This window comes from Macaca fascicularis, chromosome 7 (assembly GCF_037993035.2).
Source record: "Macaca fascicularis isolate 582-1 chromosome 7, T2T-MFA8v1.1".
Lineage (NCBI taxonomy): Eukaryota > Metazoa > Chordata > Mammalia > Primates > Cercopithecidae > Macaca > Macaca fascicularis.
The window spans coordinates 97,391,231-97,418,428 of record NC_088381.1 but is presented as its reverse complement, the minus strand read 5'-3'; the positions used below and the strand labels follow the sequence as shown (position 1 = coordinate 97,418,428).

The window sequence follows — 27,198 nt, the reverse complement described above, 5'->3', positions numbered from 1 at the left end:
AACTAATTTAGGATGAAAACATTGTAATCATACTTTGTGCATTATAAGCCAGCCACCTCAAAGTTGACTCCCTTTCTAGATACGAGGGCACAATATATATGTTGTCATTAACAGTTAATGGAGATACTTCAACTTACTATTTTTTCTACAAAATTTTGAACTATATTAAACCAGGATAAATCTCTGCTAATTAGTGGCACAACAAAAGTAGAATTATACTCTAGTTCCAATGGATGGTTTGAGCAAACTGTTCTCAATAGGAGTGATGTGAGAATTTCTGAATTCTCAGAGTCCAGTGAGTTAAATTTGATCATGACCTCATTGATATAACAGTCAACCAGTGACACCTGTTCACAAGAGGGTAGATTGTTCTATTTGGTCTTGTGGAAGTCATGTCGTGTGCATTTATTCCTCTGACAGTACGTATTAACATAATTTGTTCTAAGTTAATATCAATGTGAATTTCTAAAATACTGTAGATGAAATTTCTCAAAACCATGCTACCCCCGAAAAGATGATTAATGAAGAATAATCCTGTTTTAATTGTAAACTTTTTGCCAGCCAAAGATGAAACGGGGACGTGTTCATAGGCAATAACCAAATGACCTCTGTTCTCACTTTAGACCAGGAGAACTTCCATGTGATACAACACACAGCCTTTCCCTTAATTGACCTCAGAGTAGAAGCACCTCTGCCATTAGTGAGCTCTGAAAACACAGCAAGGTACCCCATGATGGGAAATAATTATGTTATTATAGTAAAACGTCTTCATAAGTAAGTTACATAGTATCCTGAAAATACCTTAGGGTTAGCAACAAGAAAAAAGGGAGAAAAGTAACCATCCTTGAGAAAAATGTATAATTTGGGCTTCATATTTTTAATTATCTGAGAAAAAGCAGCCTACTTTTCCCATTCCCTTTCATTCATCTTTCCCTTACATAACTGCATAAGAATAAAATAAAAGATTTTTATGTTAGTATAAAATATTAATGAACTATAATGGTAGTATGTAAGTTGGGCAAGATTTTAATACCTGAAAGTTTATTTTTCTTTCACTAAATGAGGATTAAGTATGAGTATTCTTTTTGTTTTGTTTTACTGGTATCCTTTTGTTCTTTAATTTGTATTATTTGAAATGATTACAATTTCCAATAAAATATGAAGCCTTTTACGTCTTCACAAATAAAGATACTGTCTTCCATCTGAAGATACATCAAAAGAAAAAAAGCAAGGTGTGAAAAAGTAGATGCATCCAGATTGGCAAAATGGATGCATCCAGATTGGCAGATACATGGATGTCTTTATAGTGTTCACTTTACTTTTGAGTATATTTGAACGTGTTCATTTATAAATAATATAACTAATAAATAAATCTTATTACAGTTGTTTGTGAACTCTTTCCCTCAGTTCCAAAGGACAAAGACTCCTGCCCTAGAATTGAGGAATGTGTTAGGCAGACCAAATCGTGGAGACTTTGTATGGTGTGGTAGGCAGAATGCTCTCCCACCCACCCCCGCACCGCCAAAGATGTCTGCACCTTAATCTCTGGCACCAATAAATATGTTACCTGAGGTGGCAAAAGGAGCTTTACAGGTATAATTAAAGTTGCAGACCTTATAATAGGAAGAGTCATTTGGATTATTCAGGTGTGATCAATCTAATCACATGAGCCCGTAAAAGCAGAGCACCTTCTCCCACTGGAGGCAGAAGAGACGCAGTCGTCACAAAGATTCGAAGTGTGTGAAGGACTCCACGCACAGTAGCTGGTTAGATGTGGGGAGCAACATCATGAGGAATTCAGGCAGCTTCAAGGAGCTGAGACAGACACTTGGCTCACAGCCAGCAAGGAAACAGGGACCTCACCCCTGCAGCCCAAATAACTGGACTCTGTCAACAACCTGAGTGAGCTTGGAAGTGGTTCTCCCCCTCAGAGCCTCCAGATAAGAGAGCAGCTTGCCAACAACTTGATTTCTGTCTGTGAAACCCAGACCAGTCAAAACAGCTGAGCTCACCAAACTTCTGACCTACAGAACTGTGAGCCAATAAATTTGTTGTTTAAAAAAACACACACACAGTAAGGGGAAAGACAGGGATTGACTAACTAGAAGGTGCGAGTCTGTGGCAGTTTATACTTAATCTGATACAGCCTCTGTTGGGTGAAAGGCTAAAGGAAGTTTTCTTCTCTGTGGCTTACTGTAAACTCTCAGTTATCAAGCTAAAGAGGGACATTGGGCCCAAATCATTTTTAAATGCCATAATATTTACCCAGTAATAATAACTAACCCTTACTATGTGCCAGGCACAATTCCAAGTATTTTGTTACATTAACTAATAAGACCTGACTATGTTATGAGTTGACACATTATTATCATCCTATTTTATATAAGAATTGGAAGCACCTCAGAGTTTAGATAACTCACCTGAAGGCAGAAGCTGGGAAGAGGCAGAGCTGGAATTCAAACTCAGGCCATCTGTCTTCAGAGAACTTGCTCCTGAAACTAAGCTCCAGGTCTCCAGGCTTTTACTTGTAGTCATACCTGTTCTGGGTTAAATAAAAAAATAAGAGGAGTTGAAAGACCTTTTCTAAGTAAGAAGTAAAAGAGGTACAGTGACCATTATCATCTGAATAGCCCATTTTCAGTTCTTTATTCTCATTCTCAGGACAATGATGGAATCATAGTAATGTTTTCACAATGTAAAGGAGGGTTGGCATGGAGGGAAGGGAATATCCTGACTGTGCTACTACTTTGCTTATCTCTTGTTGATAACTGTTTCCTGGTGGCTTTTGAGAATGATCTGAATCTAAAGTATCTCCTTATTAAGAGCAGATATTAAACAAATACCAGTCTCCTAGGTAGTAGGAAAATCATGTTTCTTCCTATCAAAGATGTTGAAATCTTAAAAAACACTGATCAAAACTGGTAGATTTTGAGGGGGTTGTACCTAGAAAGTGAAAGAGACTGTCTTTATCATATCCTTGGTCCTAGGGAAATCGTTGCAACTCATCAGTGGTGGCATCTCTCAGAGTCACATCCATATTATTAGTATTTATCAAAAAAGTCATTACTGGCCAGGTGCAGGGTGGCTCATGCCTGTAATCCCAGCACTTTGGGAGGCCGAGGCCAGCAGATCACTTGAGGTCAGGAGTTCATGACCAGCCTAACTAACATGGTGAAACCCCATCTCCACCAAAAATACAAAAATTAACCACACGTGGTGGCAGGCACCTGTAATCCCAGCTACTCAGGAGACTGAAGCAGGATAATCACTTGAACCCAGGAGGGGGAGGCTGTGGTGAAGTGAGACTGTGCCACTGCACTCCAGCCTGAGCAAGAGTGAGAATCTGTCTCCAAAAAAAAATCATTACTTATGAGCATATTTGTCCTCAGAATCCTGAAATTTCCTACTAACAGATTTCAGAGAACTCAACTAAAAAGCCATGTACTGTATTTTTTTCTGAAGAGAGGCTGTCACCATATATCATATTTGATGCAAAATGTACTGTCACTAAGTATGTCAAACATGTACTAGCATATCTAAAAGCCATGGAAATCTTAAAGAATATTATTCACTTAATGAAAAGTAAGGAGAAGGAGAGACTCTTCATCTTTCAATCAAATTTAACAAACTTGTGTTGAATATTTAGTATGTACCAGTCCACTAGACTTATACTGACTGGGAATACAAAATGATAAATTATAGCCCTTATGGAGCTTGTAGTCTTGTAAGTAAGACAAATAGGTCCACCAATAATCAAATATGATAGGATAAGTGTTACGAAAGGGGATTATAGCAAAGAGTGAGAGTAGAGAGACATCCGAGACAGACTGGGAGAGTCAATGAAAGCTACCTGACAGCTGAATATTCACACCAGACAAATGTTCGTGTTCAGGCTGAAGGGTAGTATGTATGAAAACATAGAAAGGAGAGAGTGTGGCTTGGTATAAAAATGGTTTTAGGGTGGCAACAAAAAGGGTGGATATTTGGGTGAAGAAGAGAAGAAGCTGGAGAAATACTTCAGCAGAAAGAGAAAAAGGAGCTGACATTGAAGTGTTTCATATGCCTCACTAAGGGTAGGCACCTTATCCAGAAGTTGGTGGTGATTCACTTGTGGGCTTGAAGCAAGATGGTAACATCAGAATCACCTTTGGGAAGATCACAGTGGCAGCTTTTGAAGAATGGGTTGGAGAACAAGACCTAAGGCAAGATCAGTTGGGATGCTATAGCGGATCCCTATAAAAGAGATGAGGGCTCAAACCAGGCAGCAGTGGTGAGGATGAAGGTAAGGCGTCAGTGTGAGAGATGAAGGAAGTGGGCTCTATTAGTTTTAGAGACCAGTGGGTTGTTGGAAATGAAAGAGAAGTTAGCATTTAGGATGAGCTCAAGGTTGCTGACCTAGGCGATTCACCATTCACCAACTGAAGAAATACTAGAAGAGTAAGTTTGGGTGGAGAGACACTGATTTCATTGTTGGACCTCGTTCATTTAAATGAACATACCCAAAAGACAATTGAATATAAGACTGTGGAATTTAGGAGATCTTACTATATCAATGTGGGTATCATCTTTAACAAGTACTTTTATAATTGTCTGTTCTCTGCAAGATGACTTTTTAGTCTCTATCAGTATAGTCTATTTCCCTTTAATAAGGTATTAAAGTATTGTGATTTCTAAGACCATGACATGAAGCATAAATTATAAGAGACTGTAATTAGAAAATGGATAAGAAGGTATGCTCTTCTCTTGACCCTGGCAAACTGGCAGGAATGAGAGTCAACAAGGCCACTGCTTCAGTACTGTACCTCATGCCCCCACCCATTCCATTGTGTAATGGAATATTCTTCCTTCTGATTTGCATGCCATTTAGAATTTAGATCCTAGGCTCATCACATTTTTATTTAGTTTTTCTATCTCATTATGAACTAAGTCAGTTTGTTCTTTGACAGAAAATTAGTCAGAAGTCCCCATATTAAGACTGCACTGCTCCTAAAGACCTGTTGAAAAGATAGGTTGAATCTAATTCTCGTCTATCCTACCTCTCATATGTTTGAGTAGAATAATCCTAAAGATAGAAGGTGGAAACTACATATATGGAATAAATTATAAACTCTAGATTTACAATAAAGCCACAATGTTAGGCTTAAAAAATATTAGTACTTAGATATCAATATTAAAGAATATCCTTTAATACAAATCAAAAAATATAAATGAGAATTAGATATACACAAAAAAAGTAGAATTAGTCAATTCTTTATTTTCTTGAGATATTACTTTTATAAAAGTCTTTGCTTCCAGTGACTAATTTCCATTGATTATATACACATTTTCTAGGCAACTTGGGTCAGGAGAGTTTTTGTCTTTATCTACAAATGATATTTCCTCCCAGGCTTCGAAACAACTTATATTCACCCCGTGGATATGTCATCAATCTGTTATGTGTGAATGGACACTATTTTTTCCTGTACTTGGCCAAATGTTTCATTTCCTGAAAATTAAATTACTTAAATGCAACAAACAGATGGCCAGAGAGTCCTGTAGTAGCTTGCTCTGCCATGAAATTTATCTGCATTTCTGTGGAAAGCCTGAGAAGTTGGGCAAAAATCTCTTTGCACACTACTATGCCATAGTTGATGTTGCAGTCTTCTTGCCATTTTAAAATTATTAATAATTCTGTTACTTTGGACATTAGGAGGAAATGGTTTAAAGGCTATTTCATAATTTATATGAAAAATTAAAACTGTTCATGAAAAGTCACATGGACCACCTTGGTTGAACTTATCTTAAAGTTGTACTTAAGGTATTAAAAAAAAATTACGCATGAAAATAGAGAAATAATAGCTAAAACTTTTTTCTTATTTCCAGTCTTCAAATGTATTCTGTAGGCTAATGACATATTCTTATCAGTGCAGTATAAGAAGTTTGACTAAATAAGTCATGATCTATGTATTCTGTTTTATTTTCTTTTGTTACTATCAAATATAAAAGCAAGTTTGGTCATTTGTTTCAATGCAAGAAAAAACAGAGTTCATAAGCAAGTATCTATGATGACCTTGTCTCAACCATATACAATAAATGTTAAAATAAACTTGTTGTATATCAACTCTTCAGATAAAGCAAAATCACTTTGCTACTGGGAAGATTTTTCAGCTGTCATTCAATATGTACTTTGGGAAAACTGTAAAGTATAAATATGCTCATAAAAGAGCAAGGACCAAGTGAAATGAATTTAAAGTTTTCTAAGACTTCTTTTTATCAGTTGTGTATACTTGGCCTTGAGTCTGAGGTTTCATTGAATATGTATTTTTAAAAATCTATATATCTAACCACATTCAAAGCCCATTATTGGGAAATAACAAAATGTTCCCTTATCCTTTACATCAAGATGCTATTAGAGAACATTTGTAGAGCCCTTCACAGCTGACAGTGAACATAGCACAAAATAGTTGACAGTGAATAAACACTGTCATTAATCTGTCCCTTACTTTTGACTTAGAACATTCTGTAAATACCCAATTCTGGAAATCAACAGGTATTAAAGTTCTACCCTCTGTACAGGGGCACCTCCGGTCATGTCGTAGAGTAGGAAAAAGGAATAAATTGAGTGAAGGACTTTAGTCTCTAAGAACTCATGTACTGGCCAGGTGCAGTGGCTCATGCCTGTAATCCCAGCACTTTGGGAGGCCAAGGTGGGTGGATCACCTCAAGTCAGGAGTCAGACACCATCCTGAGCAACATAGAGAAACCCCATCTCTACGAAAAATATAAAATTAGCCAGACGCGGTGGCACATGCCTATAATCCCAGCTCCCCGGGAGGCTGAGGCAGGAGAGTCGCTTGAACCTGGCAGGCAGAAGTTGTGGTGAGCCGAGATTTGCCATTGCACTCCAACCTGGGCAGTAAGAGTGAAACTCCATTTAAAACGAAGAAAAAAAGAGGAATACAGGTAGAGGAACATAAGGAATCACATCATTCCGATAATTTAATTAGGAGGGCTCCCCAGTCATTACGACTCTCCCCTCTTCTCCAGCTTTCAGAACCTAAGATCAGCAGAAGCAGCAGGCTGTGCAGCTCCAACACCTCTCCTGTGCTCCCTGCCCTCCCTGGGCCCCCGAGGTCACTCTCCCTTAACCTTTATCTCTTGTTCATCTTACTAGTTTTTCCTCTGCACACACACAGAGGACACCTACCCTTCCTGTCTACTTCTGTTGCTCTGCTCCTTTCCTATTCATTGCTTCTGCTTCCCACCCATATGGCAAACCTTAGCCATTTAAGGAAGCCAGACTCCCCAGAACACTGCTTAAGTGTTTACAGTTATATTAAATAGAAAAATAAAAGAATGAAGAAGATGCTCAAAGAGGAACGTGTACTTTGGACATCTCATAGTGGACTTGTCCTAGGAGAATCAGAACTCTAGCAGAACTCATGTAATCCTTAAAGCTCATGCTATGATTATTGATTAAAAGAGGACAGCTGAGACCGTTGACAATTCAAAGGCCAGTGGTCTGTGCAGTTAGTGTGGCTTCTCTAACAGGGAAAGGCATATAAAGAAAAGGAAATGAGACAGCCTGGGGCACAAGTTCAAGTATGAGCAATGTTATCACATGTTCCATAGTGCCTATCAAACAAGTGTATATGGTCATATTAGTCTCCTCCTTAGCAACTGGCCCTCCCATAATATTCAAAGCCATCTGGATATCTGCTCTTATTTGCAAGTAGTCAGGAAAAGTAAAGTAAGAGGGTTGATAATACGAGCTTTGTGAACCCCAGCTCTCTCCATGTGCTTCAGCTCTGACCAGGAGAGAGCAACTCAGGAGGTGAGGTCTATCCGAAGTTGCCAGATTTGACCAGTTAACAGTGCAACGATTTAAAGAACAATGACTCTAGCCCTTTAGAGGTTAAAGGCTATTAAGTAGATGTATAGGCATCTGCTCAGATCACATTCATAATAAACTTGCAATTCCATGGCTCTATTATGCTGTATGATTTGACCCCAAGGCATCAGAATCAAAGAGACCCGTCGGATGCCTGAGGCAGGGATCAAAATGGGCAAAGTAGAAAAAGGACTCTCTAAGAAACAACTTACCATCATCAGATCTCCTGCTAGCCATAGCCTGGTTCTATATCCAGTTGATGCCAGGCTTTCCTTGCAAGTGGTAGCGAGAGGACAACTACAACAATGTAGACTCACCCACAGCCCCTTCTGCTGCTCACCACCCAGCATCCATCTGTGAGGTTTCTGAACAGTGAGCCATTTCAGGTTTTAAATTTCATTTTACGTACAATTTTATCACTCACTGAGATTTTTTTTCTAAAATAAAGAAGCATTTAATTTTTTTCTCTCTTCAGCTGTTAGCACATTTAAGTTAGTTCCTGCTTTTTTTGTTTAGGTAGTTTTTGTTCACGATGATTTTTTTCTTCTCTTGCTCATTGGGATAGAAGTGGAATATATAATTATTTTTGTGATGTTAGGATTTGTTGTTGTGCGGAGAAAAAAGATAAAGGTCAAATGATCAAAGGCATTTGTCGATGACCCAGAAGAGCATTCAGATTTAAGCATTATTACAAGGGATCATCTAATACTAAGAGTAATTTTACTTGACACATGTGGCAATTAATGTGTCAAGCAAAATGCTGCTTACCATTACTAATCATTACTTTATTGTGGAAATACAGTAGTCCCTTGGTATTGGCATGGGATTTGTTCCAGAACCCCCGCCCCAGATATCAAAATCCATGCATACTGACATCCCACATTTGGCTCTGCAGAACTTCCCTGTGGGAAAAGTTGGTCTTCCTTATCCGCAGGGTTTTGGATCCTGTGAACACTGTATTTTCAATCCTCACTTGGTTGTGGATGCAGAACCCACAGATACCGAAGGCCAACTGTGGTTATTGAAAAATATCCACATATAAGTGGACCCATGCAGTTCAAATTTGTGTTTCTCAAGGATTAGCTATATTTGTTTCATGCTTGAAAGCCAAGCAGGTAGGATGGTATCATAGACAAAGCATAGGCTCAATTTTTTTTTTTTTTTGGCTGTTTTTATGATCTTCACTTAGTATAAAAGCTTCTGTCAAAAACTGCAGCCTCCAGTACCAGTAGCAAAGCATTTCTAAAAGGTTTTGACTAAGGTACTTCATCAGTGCATGGCCCGATGCACTACATGTATAAATTTCATCTTTACTACATTAGATTTCTACCAGTTGTATAGAAATAGCCTAGTAAGCTTAGTTAGGACAGTATGTTTAATATTGGGGATGATCTTAAGAAATTATAGATTTCTCAATATGGTATTCTAATTAAAACCTAATTAGCAATTCACTGTGCTAGAACTTGGATTTTTTCACATGGAAATAATTTCACTATGCATGGAAAGTAAAGATGTATTTTTTGGAGACATTAGAATTTCAAAAATATAAGGCAGCACATGTGGAATGTAGAGGTGTTAAAAATCTTAAGTGTGGGTTTCTCTATAGCTCTAAGCTTGAACAGTTTTGTATAATCAACGAGCTTGCCAAACAGTATCAAAAAACTCATTTTCTTCAAGTGCTTTATTTATCTTTAATAGAACCTTCATCACCCTGGTGTTGTAAATTTGGAGTGTATGTTTGAGACGCCTGAAAGAGTGTTTGTTGTTATGGAAAAACTCCATGGAGACATGCTGGAAATGATCTTGTCAAGTGAAAAGGGCAGGTTGCCAGAGCACATAACGAAGTTTTTAATTACTCAGGTAAGAAATAAATTAGAGACTAGAGACAGAAAAAATACAATATTTAATATCAAGTGTGATCACTGTTTAACCACAGCTTTCTAGCCTTTGTTGTTTAGTCCCTACTTCCAGTCTAAACGACACTAGAAAAGGTTGTAGTGGCTTTATGGTATTATGTGATTTATATCTATATTAATCAGACTCTACAGTATACCAAATTAGTAACATGTTTGCAGGTCCATGTATTCACACTTCTCATGAAAATTTAAAATGTACATTGGTTTAGTTTTGATTCTTTGAGAATATTTAAGAATGGGTGTCCCTGTTAGATATAGGTCTTTTATCTACATCTGTCTTGGCTGCTGTATGAATACCATCATAGGATAATTTTTTCATTGAAATTTATTTAGAAACTTATGTTAATCTAGCTCATTTCAGTGTCTTTAACATAAAGAAATTTGAATGTTCATTGTCAGTTTTTTTCTTGGCCTTTTAACTGGTAGCAGACATTTTGAAATTAATAAACTGGAATGAAATTATTTTGGTGATTTTTCTTCTTTATAGATACTCGTGGCTTTGCGGCACCTTCATTTTAAAAATATCGTTCACTGTGACCTCAAACCAGAAAATGTGTTGCTAGCATCAGCTGATCCTTTTCCTCAGGCAAGTATAAAAGCCTCTCTCAGCAAAAAGCCAGTTGACAGCATCGCTGGCTTCCATGTGGCATCTTGTCACATTCCATTTTTCCCTTAAAACCTTTATTTGTTGCAAGTGTTTTCTATTCATTTTTATCCATTTGTTACCTTCTTATACCTTTGGGACTATGGCCTTGTGGTTTTTTGGTGAAGCCAGCCTAATTATACACAAAAGTTCCTTCTCATTATGCCTTTTGGCTTTTCTAGAAGTGGCCTGAGTGACAACACCTGAGAGTCCCAGAGATGTTACCAGCTCACTAATGGGCAAGGTATTAAACCTCACTGTTGTTCTCAAGGACAAGGGCAAAACTTTTTTCCTTTCCTCAACTTAGAGAGTGGGAAACCAGCTCTCTGCAGGGAATTATAGATCCAAAGTGACCTGACTGAGATGACTGTCCTGCCTTGCTTCCCTAACACCTTCCGGTCCTGCCTATATATGTGCCCGTGCAGAGCTAATTTGGAGGATTATTGTGGATGACATGACACATCTTTGTACTTATCGTTCATCTTCTACTCATAATAAGCCCTTGAGTGAAGGTCATCACTTCCCTGATTTGCATAATGCTTTCATGCCTTGTATACAATATTACCCACTTCTGAGTACACTTACCTTCTTCATATTTGTCTCTCGGGTTTTGGAGAAGGAAGACTGTTTTTTGTTTTGTTTTGTTTTTTTCATTTATTTTTATTTTTTATTTTATTTATTTATTTATTTATTTATTTATTTTCAGACAGAGCACTCTGTTGCCCCTGGCTGGAGTGCAGTGGTGCAGTGTCAGCTCACGGCAACCTCTGCCTTGCAGGCTCAATCAATCCTCCCACCTCAGCCTCCCGAATAGCTGGGACTATAGCCACACACCACTATGCCAGGCTAATTTTTAAATTTTTTGTAGAGATGGGGGTCTCTCTATGTTGCCTAGACTGACCTTGAACTCCTGTCCTCAAGCAATCCTCCTGCCTTACCCTCCCAAAGTGTTAGGATTACAGGCATGAGCCACTGCGCCCTGCCAAGGGAGACTGTTTAGATGATATTTTTATGAATGAAAACATACTTTTGTATCACTACATAAACCACTGTCTTCAAATACCTAAAATAGAAAATAGCTATTACTTTAAGAAATCCATATCATTTCATGTAAAGGTGAAGTATTTAAAATATTATGGTTGTATCTGGTGAACATGAACTAAGATACACACACAATTGCGAACAGAGTATTTCTGCAAATCCTTTTATCAACAGGTGAAACTCTGTGATTTTGGTTTTGCCCGGATCATTGGAGAGAAGTCTTTCCGGAGGTCAGTGGTGGGTACCCCAGCTTACCTGGCTCCTGAGGTCCTTAGGAACAAGGGCTACAATCGCTCTCTCGACATGTGGTCTGTTGGGGTCATCATCTATGTAAGCCTAAGTGGCACATTCCCGTTTAATGAAGATGAAGACATACACGATCAAATTCAGAATGCAGCTTTCATGTATCCACCAAATCCCTGGAAGGAAATCTCTCATGAAGGTAATATCTTCCATTCAAAAATGATAATGATCTAATCCTTATGTATTTATGTTATTTATTTAAATTAATTTAATTGTAAATTGTTAACTTGATAAATGCTCATTGTAAAGTGCCCACCAGAATGGAAACACAAAGACACGAATTAATTTGGGTGGGACAAGTACATATAACAGAAATTGGGTTATATATATTAAGAAGTAAGTGAACAACCAGAGAGAATGTATTTTGGCTCATTTAATTAGAACTTATAAATATTTATACCTTAATATAATGGTAATAATGAATCATTAGTAAAGGCTTACTTATATGTGCCTAGTTCTGTGTTAAAAACTTTTCAACTATTGTCAACACAGGAATGTTATGATATTGATATTTTAATGATCATATTACATATATTAGTATACCAAGTTCTTTGTCTACTGATTTTCTCTCTGTGGCATTAAAATATGTGTAATATTTTACCTGGCCATTCCCCTGGAATTTTTAGGTTATTTCTTTATGTTTAGTATTAGAACATCCTGATGTATCATTCCTATATATATCTCTGATGATTTCTTTAGAATAGATTACCTTGGCAATGTTGCATTGTTTAGAGTTATATTCTTAATAATCACTTCCTTCCTCTTAAAGGAAAAAAGATTGTTTAAAAGAAATTGCAGGGGCTGACAGGGCAGAAAAAGTGACTCATTCAGTACTTCGGAAACGAGTTCCTCCGTTAACATACGTTGGAGTGTATTTAATTCTCATAAAAATCCCATAAGATAGGTGTTACTATGGTGGCTATATTTCAAGTGTTGATCATGAGGTCAGAGGTTCGAGACCAGCCTGGCCAATATGGTGAAACCCTGTCTCTACTAAAAATACAAAAATTAGCTGGGCATGGTGGCACACACCTGTAGTCCCAGCTACTCAGGAGGCTGAGGCAAGAGAATCACTTGAACCCGGGAGGCGGAGGTTGCAATGAGCCGAGACTGTACCACTGCACTCCAGCCTGGGCAACAGAGTAAGACTCTGTCTCAAAAAGAAAAAAAAAAAGAGAGAGAGAGAGAAGTGACACCACTGGTCAAAATACAAAGCTAGTAAGTAGCAGGGGCACAATTCATACCCAGGTAGTCTGAACATACTTCCTTTCACTAGTAGCCCTACTTCTTTTCTAGTTTACCGGCAATATCTCATTCTAGGTTCATTCTATTTGTTCGGACGTTCACCATGTAAAAAGGCTAGTACATTTGTAAACATCTCTTATGTGACGTCTGTTACTGCATATGTTGGTATAGAAATGAGAAAAGAATGTATAAACTGCCTAGGAGAAATTAAGTTCTTAGACTGCTATTGATATTAAATGCCAAGAGCTATCCATTATCAGAGCTGTAAGTTACCATTAGCAACAACCTTTAACATCCTCTAATTAGTTGTAAATCATAGGTAGATGGATATATCTTAAAGGAAACTGCGGCCTACAAAAGAACTACCATGTTTGCCAAAGGAATAATTAAACATTTTTCACAATTCAACAAAGATGAAAAGTAAAGTGTAATTATGTTTCTTTCTCAGGAGACAGAATTATCAAATAACCTTGTGACCCTTGTTAGGAAACATTACATCTAAATAGAGCGCACCATTATGCCTGATACTGCTCATTCAGAGATCCAGCAAAATAAGTTGATCCTGTTATCAGAACGCAAATCTGGAATACCACTGAAGCCAATCAGACACTTTCCTGTTCTACAGGAACTGGGCGTTGGGGAAATAACCTTCACGTTTTTAAACCCTTTTTCTTGGAGTAGTGGAACAAATGATGCCCCTCTCTCTGCTTTTGTGAAAATTTGACTTGCTATATAGCTATAGCCTATTAAGAAAAAACCTATCAGGCCAGAAATGAACAGTTACAAATTATGAACTTTTAACTATCACTAGTAATAGACACCAGAGGACTAGATATCAAAGGCTTGGGAAACACTTGTTGGGAACCACAATACACGTACGCAGTAGGTAATATGAAAGTAGAGGACAGAACATCAGATGTGCTTCACAGAACTTGAATGTTAGTTGGGGAGACGAGTTATGTGATGTTGGATAAAATAATAATTTATTTCCTTGAATTGTTACCTAGGTGGAAAATCAGAGCCTCCAAGTTCAGGGGAAGGAGAATCACTGTGGACTTTACCAGTTAGGACTCCACTTTCAGAGGAGATAGAATTTAGGCCAGTCAGTGAAGAATAGAAAGAAAGAGACATAGCATTTTAGCGAGAGGGAATTATACAGGATAATTCAAAAGGCATTTATATTTGACTAGGAAGTACACATTTTACTTGGCTATGGAAATGTCTAAGCACTAAAAATTTCCTACCACTCAGATGAAGTGATATGGAGACCAGCTCATATGGGAGATAGAACCCTCACTTTTCCAAATGACTCAGTACCTCCTTATGGCTCACTCTTGCCTTTGAGGCACAGGCATTATACTGTTTGCGAACTAAAGCTCTGGATGGCAAAAAAAGTTATCTAGCTGCTGATGTATGCATAGAACTCATGCTTGAATATAGAGAAAAGTTAGTTAAATTACATCATAATATCAGTTAAGGTGTCACAAAAGTAGTTATTGGCCCAGGTTCTATCCCATTATCGTATTGAGAACAAATAATTCCATCATTAGAAGTTATAATGGAGTTGAGACCAAATAATTTTAATTTTAAGCATGTAGGACCTGACAAACACACCAGCAAAACTATTAATAGTATCTGGCACAAGGTGGTCACAACTGATATTAGATTAATTTTTAGTCTCAGGATACTTTAAACCACACCAGAAACACTAAGAATCCAGATCTGGGGAAATAAAAACCCAAGCACCTCCATGATTTTGCCAAAGATAAAATGTCAACAGTCGAGTAGTTTGAGATAGAGAGTCCTGTCTGCCATTCTGAGTAGTCATCACTTACCTTCTTTGGGCTTCAGTTCCTCATCTGTAAAATGCGAAATGATTCCCGCCTACATAATGCGGTTTTAACAAAGACTGAATAAGATAAAGGTTATGAAAGGCATCTATAAAGGCAGGCGTGGGGTGAGCCAAGAATTTGCATCAGAAGGAAGACAGCAGAACACTAAGCACTTGCCCTGGCTGGTAACCAAAAATTGATTGTATCATTTTAGAAACGATGTGCAGGATTCCTTAGTGTTCTTTGGACATATTACTAGTTGTAATGTATTTTTTTTTTCCTGGTATGAAAAAGCAAAAGAAAATGTTGTAAGGTAAGATCTTAATAACTTGCATAGATGTGTCAGAATTACAAATTTCATTATTATGAATTTTTTCTGTTATTTTAGATGTTGACTTGATACAATATGATACCTATATATTGGGATGCTTGAGTAGTCCTTGCACTGCTTGATCCTCACAGCAATCCTCTGATAAGTGATTTGCTTTAGTATCTGCATTAGAGAGAACCCAGAGAGGTTTCATGACCTTGGAATCAAGGGCTTAGACTGGAAATCATTTATAATTTGTCTCCATTCTTTACACTATACATTGTTGTATACCAAAAGGGTGCTAATTTCTTATGGCTTGATATTTAGGAAGCTACAGAATATTTTGCTCATTAATTATTCCTGCTAAGATGATTTAATAAGCTGAGTACTGGCATTCTGGATATATGCCTGATAATACTTTATCAATGAATTAACAGGACTCTTGTGTTTACATAACAGAAACCTGTCTCTAACTTAGGCAAATAAGATACTTTATTGGCTCATGCAACTGGGAAGTCCAAAAGGTAAACCTCTGATTCAGCTAGATCTTAAAGCTCAAGTGTTATTGTTTCGCCATCTCTCACCTCTGCTTTACTTTAAGATGACTTCTTAAAGCAATGATACCCTAGCAGCTCCAAGCTTATGTGCTGCTTATTGTCCATGAATCAGAGTGGAAGAGGGATCATCTCTCCATAGCTGTAGGGTCTCTGGAAGGGGCACTGATTGGCTATGGTTAACTCCCTTAATACCCAGGGAACAATCATTCAGCAGCCCCAGGAGCCTGGCTCTGATTGGCCATATGGATGATGATGACAACCTCCAGGTGGAGGAAGGAAGTTCCTGCAGGGAAAAGATGCTAGGCTAAAAACAATCACAAAAGCATTAACAGATGTCCTTTATAAAAATAGATGTTTTGGGTGCAAAATAAGGTATGACTTGAAAAATGAGAGAAAATTTGAAGAAAACTTACCAAATCGTGCTTCCAGTAAAATGGAGATAGTGAAATTAATTAAATGATGAAAGAAAAAATATGACTAGCTCACACTTTTACAGCATTTGCCCTGTAGCCAGGCACTATTCTAAACACTACATATGTGAATTTGTTTAATCACCCCAGCCTTTGAGTATTTACTCAGAGGATTGTTTTATTATTGTTTGCATTTTGAAGATTAGGTAATGCAGGCATAGAGGGTTGGGCCAGGGTACAAATCCTGTCTGCTGGCTCCAATGCAGATGCTCTTATGCAGGATATTGGCATCCTCTTGATTATCTTTCTAATGGATTTAGCCATGCTGTCACATTAAATTTTTAAAATGCTTTCACAGGCATCGAGCTAGAGTAGTAACACGAATTTTAATAATTTCTAAAAGTACTGGGAAATAGGATCACACTGTGATAAAGAACTGAGTTGTGAGCTGTACCATTTAGTATCTTGGTGATCTCATCCACATTACTTGTTCTCTTAGGTCTCAGTTTTCTTTTCTGATATGGTGATGCTAATTCCTACCTTACTGGGTTATTGTAAGTATTAAATGAGATTGTGCTGGAAACTGCTTAGCACAGTGATTGGCATGTCTATATTAGTTTAAATATTGATCATTTTCCATGTCCCAGTCACTTTACAATCTTTTCTTCTGTCTATCTGTATGTATGTATTTAGTTTTTTATAAATGTAAGCATTCATATATATAAAACTACAATTGTGTATAGATATATAACTGAATGCATTTATGTGTAACTTACTATAGTTAAGTAATATAAATTATTATAAAATAAATACATTATAAACAATATATAACAAAATACATACATACATCATATATATAGTTATGCATATATAACTATATAAAAATGCATGCATACAAATGAAACATTCCAGCATGAATTATATGTTTACAAACAGTTGCACAAAAGGAGAGTCTAGCTCATCATGGTGAACGAGTGTGGGAACATTTCAGTCTATCCTAAGGCAATGTTGTATATTCTACCATATTTCATTTCATCATTATGGCCGTGTCAGTGGTCATTCGTTATCATCCAGTATATCCCTCACTACCCATCAGTAATTAGACGTGGCCTTGCCTCATCTCCAACTTTATCTCATACTGGGTTAGGCTTAGTGGTCAACACATTCATTTTGTTACCTTTCTCGGTTCCTTGAAAGAACTTGTGTACCTATTTTTAAACATTCGCTTTAAATTTACTTTATCTGTGGAAAGGGCAGCTCAGTATCACTTTAACATATTTTTAGATGACCAGGTACAACTAAGGAAAATTGCACCTTATCGTTTACCAGCATGCCCCTCCTTTCATCATATTTTTAAAAACAAGAACAAGAAATAGATCAAGATATCCCTCATGTGTGTAGTGTCTGGTATGTCATAAGGGTAAATCCCAGACAGTGCTAAAAACCTCAGAAAATTGCAAGCAAGACTCAGTCTATGACTTAAGAAGTAGGTCGCAGGGGTGTGGAGCTTAAAAATTCAAAATGGAAAAACGAGCTATTACTCAAAACAAGAATATTTGTAAGGCAGGAGATTTCTAATAATTTTGCCAAAGAGCCTCTTTGATAATGCCTTATTTTAAACAACCTGTCATGGCCTAGCTATAGATCTATAGCAGACATTTTTTAACTTTAGCATGCCAGCAGTTAATTAGAGGAGCTAGTTAAAAATGGAAGTTCCCAGGCTCTACCCCCTTAAACTGCTGTTCTGTACTGACAGCATAAGAAGTCCATGGTCCATGGACTACCCTTTCAAAACTGCTGCTCTAGAGCCCAGATCCCCTGAAATAACCTAGAACTCTAAAACAATTTTGAATTAAGTTTCTGATATTCAAAGTTAGATACATTATAAAATTTATAAAATCATTTATAAATTTCTGTCATTTCTAAAATATTTTTGTATCTATATCATCTTTATCAGATATATAATATCAGGACATGTAACTTGTTCAAAATGTCAAATATATTCTAGTACAGATTGCCACGAAAATAGTAAGAATACAGAAAAAAGCACAAGTATCTTTTGTCAGGAATAAAGAAGAAACAACTATAAACTCCAGGGAAGTACAAAAAGTTTTATAACAAAGTCGTGTACAATAAAGATGCAACTAACATATGTGTCACGATTTTAAGCAATTAAAGGATTGTAGGGGCTGGACATGGTAGCTCATGCCTGTAATCCCAGCACTTTGGGAGACCAAGGCAGGCAGATCACCTGAGGACAGGAGTTCAAGACCAGCCTGGCCAACATGAAAACCCCATCTCTACTGAAAATAACAGAAATTAGGCAGGCGTGGTGGCGCGCACCTGTAGTCCCAGCTACTTGATAGGCTGAGGCAGGAGAATCACTGGAACCCAGGAGGTAGAGGGTGCAAGTGCCTCTGCACTCCAGCTTGGGCAACAGAGCCAGACTCGGTCTCAAAAAGTAAATAAATAAGTGGAATAAAGGAATGTAGGAAAAGAGAATCTCTTTAATACTTAAATTCTCCTTTGGGTATAGGTTTAAAGATTTGGGGTTACAGGCTATAGGAGGTAAGGGTTATAACCTAGAATTTATCAGTTAATAGTTATATATAACTTACTCTACATATTGCTTATTTATTTTAAGTTTTATGTGACCTGTAAACCAAGCATGTCTGAGTTAACTATAATTATGCAAAAGAATATGAATAATGAAACTTCTACAACACCAGGAATAAGGAGAACAAAGAAGTGAAGAGAGCCGTAAGAGCTCTCACATCCACCGAGTTCATGATGGGATTCTGCCAAAGTAAATGAGTGGTGTTATGTGTGTTTATGTGTATCATTTAACATAAAATTTAACCATCAAAGCTTAAAGTTTTTAGTAACTATCACATAGATTATCTAATATCCTCCATACTGTGTGCCAGGCACGATTCTAAGTTACAAAGGTGGCCACTACTATAATTTAACATATCTAAATTATTTGGGAGAAAGAGGAAAACAATAAGATAGGAAAAACTGGAATGAAATTATTCATCTGTGATGGAAAGAAATCACACTTTTTCAAAGTGGTTCTTCTCAAACTATCTGTGATAAAGACCAGTTTTATTTCAATTTCTAAACATATGGACCAGTACTTTGTAAAATGTATTTAAAATGTGACAGCAATGTTAAATAGCTATAAAAATTTCCAAAGACATAGTCTCACTTTATATACTTATCTCATCATTGATTGATTACAAACAATTCAGACCAGCACTGATTCCTAGATCACTTTGAGCAGCACTAGTTTAGGGTCAATGAAACAAGTATAGAAGATACTGCATTTATTATTTAGAGGTATGGAGCTAATTAGAAGAAGAATTTTAAATATTTAAAATAGGTAGTCTCTAGAAAGCAGGTCCAATAATGAGATATAAGAGTTTTTTGTTTTTGTTTTTGTTTTTGCTTTTGTACATGTCTTACTGATTTAGATCCTTTATCAGGTGCATACAATAACTTTCATTAAAAAACTAATAAAAGGTCATGGCGTGAAAGATAAATGGACTAAATAGAGTACAACCTTTTGTAGAATTCTAATTCTTCCATGCATGGTCTAAAAGGTGTCTAAAATTTGAAATAAATAATGTATAATAATTTATATGTAAATATTCACTCAGGAGCTGTAGGATTACAGTTCTTTTTCTGTAATCGCTGCAGTGTGACTGAGCAGTTGAAGAAAGATGCAGTCTTCAGTCACTCAACTATCATGTCCACACAAAGAAGAATAGTCAAGTGTGAAGGTCAAATGAATTCTGTCTTCCTACATTCCTTTATTTGCTCAGAATTTTAACACACATCGTAAATGATTTTTCCCTACAGCTGACTTGATTATATAGCTGTTGTTTTCCACAGAGTTTATTCTTAGAGGAAAAGAAATGACACAGATAACCAAGCGATATGAATTGTATAGTTGGTCAAGTGAGATATAATTTGCTTCGGTGCAAGTCATTTCACTAGGAAAATGATGACAGACCTGTAGTGATGGATTGGAAAGCATTTGTTAGAGTCATAGTACATTTCCATTATCAAATTGAATTGATGTGTTCAATTAGAGATACACAGTAAATTTAAGGAAGGTTAGTAATGGACCATGAAGATTCCCAGAGAAGTTGCTATTTTTTTCCTTCTGAGTTATGATATTCCTTTATATGCCATTAGAGAGGCAAGCAGGCAGTAATCAACACAGAGGCAGCCTCGGAAATTGTCTCACAATGAGCCCCTGACCCCTGCAGACAAAAGATCATTTTCTGTGTTCTCAGGTGAAGTCTGAAGAAGCACCTATTCCCGAGTCACCTGCTGAGTTGTTTCTGCTCAGCTTCAGAGTCACATGGTTAGTCGGTATTCTCAGGAATTGAGACCAGACAGGAAGCCTTGACATTTGGTGACACACACACACACACACTTTAGGTTTAATGCAAAGGCATAGGAAATGCCTTTAGTGCATCATAATGTGATAATTCTGCCTTTAGTGCCTTTAGTGCACTAAAGGCAGAATTATCAGACTGTGATGATGCAAACAGCGACGCAAGTTCCTTCCACTGGTGTGCTCTGGCAACCTCCATGGTAGTATTTATGCTTCTTTTTCCTGATAAGCACAGCTATAATTTATTCTTCCAATTAGTCTCAATCCTCAACTATAGAATATAGAATACATGGTATCTCAAGGCATAGAATGGCTATCATAATATACCACTAAATTTATCAAGGCATCTTAATTTTATTTAAAATATTTTTGCCATTCAACTTGGTAAATTCAAATAAAATTGGTCACAAGTGTGTTTTTCTCTAGAAATTGGAGATTGAAAAATACAGCCAGTACAAACACAAAGCAAAGCTAAATAAAAACCTAGCACCATTACCACATGGTATGTTTTCAAAATCCAACAGTGTTCCAGAACGCTAAACACTTAAGTTGGAAGTAGCACTTTGCCATGAAAAGGAACCAGCTGTAGGTCCCTCTTTCACAACATATTGTTCAAAACAAAAAAATAACCCCATTGAAAATAAGGCTCGGGTAGATGAGACCCAGAAATCCAATGGTACGAGAAACAAAAGAAAGACAATTGTCATTTTAATAATTAAACTGTGTTTGTAACAGTTTATGAGCCTTGCAGATCCAGCGAGCCTGCTGAATATTTATGAATAGATTGATTTGTCAACATATTAACACACTGTCAGACATAACGGCATGGAGGAGAGGCGAGGAGACTAGCCAGTGAACTGCTTAAAAATGCTGACTGGTTGCCAGGAAATTTAATCAGAATTGATAAGATAAAGTGACTTATGGAGGTCAGAACCTCCAATGGGGTTTAACATTCTAAACAATCTCAAGATTCTGGAATTAATTATGTTTAATTTTAATAAAAGAATATTAATTTTATACAATTAGTAGGAACTTTACAATTATGAGCCAAAGGCATACAATGCTTTGAAAAATATCTACCAGTAGAGTGATTTTTTTACATATATACCTATGTATACATATTTCAAAATCCAAATAAGGTAATATCTGCAAAGCATGTCCCATTAGGAAAAGAATCATTTATTTTGATAGCAAGTAATATACAGTTAATGAGATTTTCTCTAACAAATGATATTTATAGAGAGAAACTGCTCAGAGGTTTTAGCAAGCACATTGGCATTGTAAATGCTCAAAATTGGCTGCTTATTTGCCATTCAAAATAGAAATACTTCCTGTATATTTCAGTTACGAAGTTAAAGTTTCACTTCTGAATGTACATCATAGTTTAGTTGAAATATATGACACCTGAGTATGTGTGGAGATGTCTGAATAGAGGATCAACAAAGGTTAAATATTCTGTAAGTTTGCTTTCTTCCATAACAACAAAGAATAATGCTTCAAAATAAAATCTTATCTAACCCCTATACTGCTCCCAAGTGCCAACCCACTGAGTAGTTATCTAGAATATTATTAAATTGTTCTAGTGATGGAAAATACACAATTTCATGAGCAGCCCAGTGTCTTTTTAATCTGACCCCAAAACAATGAACAAAATGTTCATGTATTTATACACATTGATAGAACAAACCCAAACCCTTTCCAAATAAAGATTCATCTCAGAGGTTTGAAAGCAGTCATCATGTCTCCCCTAGCCTTCTCTTCTCCTGCACAACTTAGTTTTTTATATTCACCCTCCTGTTCACTGTAGCAGAAGCACTCTCTGCTTTATCTACGTTCTCTTATAGTCAAACCTCAGGACTGATCTGACTTAAGGGTCGATGAGTCTAATTAAGAGTAAAGTGGGCCAGGCATGGTGGCTCACGCCTCTAATAACAACACTTTGGGAGGACGGGGTGGGCGGATCGCCTGAGGTCGGGAGTTCAAGACCAGCCTGATCAACATGGAGAAACCCCATCTCTACTAAAAATACAAAATTAGCCAGGTGTGTTGCCTGTAATCCCAGCTACTCAGGAGGCTGAGGCAGGGGAATTGCTTGAACCTTGGAGGCAGAGATTGCGGTGAGCCAAGATGCCATTGCACTCCAGCCTGGGCAACAAGAGCGAAACAGAGAGAGTAAAGTGAAACTACTACTTCCCTCATTACAAAGTACACATTTCTGTTAGCACAACATAAAATAACATTTGATTTGGGTATAATAAATAAACTCATACTGGATTTACTGTGGATTTAGAACCCAGAATTCATTCTTACATATATTCTTGATAAGCCAGATTTTCCAATTCTGTACTTAGTCCTTTTGAGGAGACTGAGAGAGAAGGACCTAAATAGAGGACATAGTTTCAATTGTCTCCTTTAAGTTATTTACTAGCATGGCCCATTGCTCCAGTCTGTAGTTATTGGGAAATTATTTGTGTAATCCAACTTGTTTGCTCTTCGTGTTGGCAACTTCTGAGCAGAAATTATGCTTAAACCCTTCTATCTCTTCATTCCAGATACTGAACAAGATGGAGCTGAGGACAGATACCTCTGTGATTAGATAGCTTTCTGTATATTTATGTCCATCTATTCAGGGGCCCTTTGGGCAATATTAAGCCAGTTTTTAACCACTATCAATATTCTCATACCTCTAGTTCCTTGCTACTCAAAATGTGGTCTAAAGTCCAGCAATATCGGATTGCCTAGTAGCCATTAAAATACAGACTATCAGACCCCACCTCAGAACTACCAAATCAGAATCTTCAGTTTAAGATCTCTTAACTATTTTTCATATGTATGTAAAAGTCAGAGAAACACTACTTAGCACAGTCATGCTCAACTCTAGCTGCACACACCTGAGGCACTTCTACAAATACTGATACAAATATCAATATTCTCTCCTAAAGATTTTCACTTGACCTTTGGTTTGAGTATCAGTATTTAAAAATAAAACTTCCCAAAGGATTTTAGTGTGCAGTCCATTAAAACAAACATTGTAAAATAAACATAATCTGCATGGCAGTTACTGTCAGCGTCATTACGATTTTCTAAAAGAAGTCACTGATCTTATGATCTGTTATATTTTGTAAGGTTGTAATGCCCTACCATCCAGAAATATTTTTAGCCAAATTATGCAAACCATATGCATAGTTCATTAAAATGAAACAAAGTCCAATATGAACACGATCAGAATAATATAAATATATTTTGATTTCTTCTTTAGTGTTTGAATCAATTGGGCTTCAGTTTGGAGGTTGCTGTATGGTTGTGTTTAAACAATTTATGATTTCCAAGATCATATCCCCAGTTTTCAGGAGGAAATGAAATTGGATGAAAAGCAAAGGAGTAACCATTGATAGAATAACTTTCTACAGAGGAAAGAACTGAAAAAGGAAAGATGCCTACTCGAGTCTCTAAAGGTCTTGCACTTCATTGGATTCCAGTAATTGACTCCGGAGCGAGTGAGATGATGATTTCCAGTGGCCTTGTTTGCTGCCGGCAGCCTCTGGTTTCAGTCCCTGAGAGGAGCGTCCCAGTTAGTGTTGCTGAGCAACAGCATGCTGAGTTGAGAGCTGGAATGTGAAGGGTTGCAAAACGATTTTTAAAATAAACACACAACTTCCCATCAGCATGAAGCAAGCCAAAGGGAGAGAAGTACTAAGCACTACACTGACAGGCAGTGAGGCAGAATTGAAAGGGAAAAAGAAAACACTTGCCTAAAGGCAAGGAGCTTGAAGGTTGATTGGCAATGGCTCTATCACCAGAATGATTGTTCTCATCTGGTTTCTATTTTGAAAAGATACCTGAATAATTTGGGATGGAGAGAAGTCAGGGAAAAATGTATTGTGTCTTGACAAAAGAGATCAGCCTTGCGGTTTCACAGGTGATTTCCTGCCTGAAAAATACACATTGTAAAATAAACATAATCTGCAAGGCAGTTACTCTAAGCATCATTCTGATTTTCCAAAAGAAGTCACTGATCTTATGATCTGTTGTATTTTGTAGAGTTTTGATGCCCTACCATCCAGAAATATTTTTAGCCAAAATATACAAACCATATGCATACAATATGGGTATTGAAATTTAGAGCTAAGAAAATGGCTATTTAAATTTCTAATTAATATATTCAGTCTACCAAATGCTACCTAGCAAGCATTTTTCTAATGCATTGTAGTTTAAATATATTTTACTTAAAATATTTGTAAAACTTATGTGCAAAAAATGAGTACCCAATCTGTGTGACCTTAAAGGAGCTAAAATCTAATGATGAGAGTGTGGGGAGATAGGCATGTATTGAAATAATAAAAGAAAATAAAATGGGAAATGGAACATGATTGAAAGGTGTGACCTGGGGAACCTATTAAGAATTTAAGCATGTCCAGTTACAGTTTTTTTGTAGAGTTTTCTGCAAGCTTTGGATGCCTTTCAGTTTAGCCACAACAATGACACCTGCAAATCTACCTTCTGCATACACAGAACCTGTTGTGTCCACACACTGGTATTTGCCTTGAAATGGAGAATGACTGCAATATAGTTTGTGCAACTTCAAATATAATTCTGTATTTTGTTGTTATTGTTAGAAAAAAAATGGAATCTATATCATATTCTGATGGAATGCTGCTTTTCATCTTAAAACATAAAGCCCTCTGCACCTGCATATACCATTTAATTTTGTCTTTGTTCAGGTATCCTTGTGCACCTAGCAAATAGGCTACACAGACTTCAGCTATCCTAATATCTGCTGAAAGTCCCATTCTGCTAAAAGAGAATGTTTGATAAAATTTTCTCTTTGCTTTCCTGACATTTTTGTCTCTAAACTGATAGGGCAAGGAGAAAAAATGCTGTACAGGAAGTTAGAAGGAGAGTAACTGTGTTAGCCAAAAATTTATTGTAGCACAAAAGAAACATTAGATTTCAAAAAATAGGTATCTTTTTTTTTATAATTTGTAGGGAACATTATTGTGAATCTATGGCTAGAGACATTTTATAAAGCACAAAACTCTGCTCATGAGGAGAAAATTTTTAAATGGAAATTTACACCATACAATTGTTTAAAATTTTTCCATAAGAAGAGTAAAAAAAAGGACTTCCCACATGCCCGGATGTGGCTATTTAAGAAACTTTAGATAAGACAAGGTATTAAAAAGATGGAAGGAGAGGATTGAGCTTAAGCATGAATAAAGATAGTAAAATTCTCAGAATAATGTTGGAAAGACTCACCCCCCAGAATAAATGAGCAGTTATAATCAGAAAATAATTATACTGCTCTTCAAAAAGGTTGGTGTCATGTTTACTGCAAAAAGAATGATGAACTAGCCACTGCCTATTTTACTCCTGTGTCCTTCAGGAACAAAGTGGTGGGAGGTTGGGGGTATTCAAACTGAGAAAATAGTAGGGGAAGAAGATACAGGGAACCCAAGAGAATAAAGGATTCTCATTTCCCCTACTGCTTTGGCCCTTGTTCCATCTCTGCTATTTAAACGTCATCTGTTTATTGCCTGAAACCACCAAAAGACCGCACTGTGTTGCAGTACATCTTACCCCAAGAAACCTAGGTATTTGGATATAGTCCTGTTGCTGTTTTTATAGAAGGAGGTACAGGGTACCAAGAATTTCTGAGACATTCTTCCCCAAGTGTCTCTTTTGCATAGGGCTCCAGATTCCTGACGGACCCAGCTCCTTGTGGAGATACAGGTAACTGGAGTTTCAGCATTTCACTACCCTTCCCCACTTGGGCACCAGCATCCTAATCTGCAGCTGTGCCAGATTATGACATTTCATTCTGCTCCACTCCTTACTTCCCTCTCTCCCGTAGCCACACCGTGTTCCCTTTCTCCTTTACTTTGTTTTTGAGAGGAATTGATAGAATGGCCCAGTTTTGTGTCTGTCACTCCCATTGTCCCTCTCCCCTACTCTCCTGCAGTTCCAAAGGCATGTCCTACTACATTCACTCTAGATCTAAATTCTGAATTTTGATTTTAGTTTTGGAACTGGACTCCAGACCCCCATTGGGCTTTTTTCCCCTCATTGTTGGCTCTCTTCTGGGACTGCTGTGACTTCTCCAGCTTTACTAGACTGACTGCTCCTTTACTACTGGCTTCCCCTTTCCCTTGTCTTAGTGTCTTTATCCTTGATAAATTACACATGACAGTCTCTGCTGGGAGCTGGCACCTATGGGAAATGAAAGTATCACAAAAATGCACTCAGTAGCAGCTATGAGATGGGTAAACGTTCAGAGCTGGACACACTGCATATTGAAGAAACTAACAGATGTGCTCTTAGAGCCATGGTAATGTTTAATAAATCATAGACAAAATGAGAGAGATACCAAGGTATTTAAGACAAGTAGAATTTCTAAAAGGGGGAAAGAATGGATTCTGAAATTATTCAACAAGAAGCTTAGTATTTATCCTTGACAAAATTCTAGAATTAATGAATGATTAAATAGATGATTTGCAAATATTTAGAAAGCAAATCTTGGCCCTTAGAAGGAAATGACTGAAAGTCAGTATTTGTCAGTGTTAATTTACTTAAAATGTATTATTCCAGAATGACTGCACTTTTTTTTAAGTAGGATTACCAGATTGGTAGAATGAGTCTTACCAAGAACCGATGTGTCTCAATGATAAA

At 37.0% G+C, this 27,198-nt stretch overlaps 1 protein-coding gene across 6 annotated transcripts in view; it reads left to right on the top strand.

Annotated features, from left to right (window-relative positions):
* The window catches only part of PRKD1 (protein kinase D1), a 366,404-nt gene that overhangs the window by 333,637 nt on the left and 5,569 nt on the right, over positions 1-27,198 (top strand). For all 6 annotated transcript variants that reach the window (XM_065548683.1, XM_005561009.4, XM_005561008.4 and 3 more), the window contains 3 exons: positions 9,569-9,730; positions 10,274-10,372; positions 11,645-11,912. In XM_065548683.1, coding sequence (XP_065404755.1) covers positions 9,569-9,730; positions 10,274-10,372; positions 11,645-11,912 — 529 coding nt within the window. The remainder of the gene's footprint in view (positions 1-9,568; positions 9,731-10,273; positions 10,373-11,644; positions 11,913-27,198) is intronic.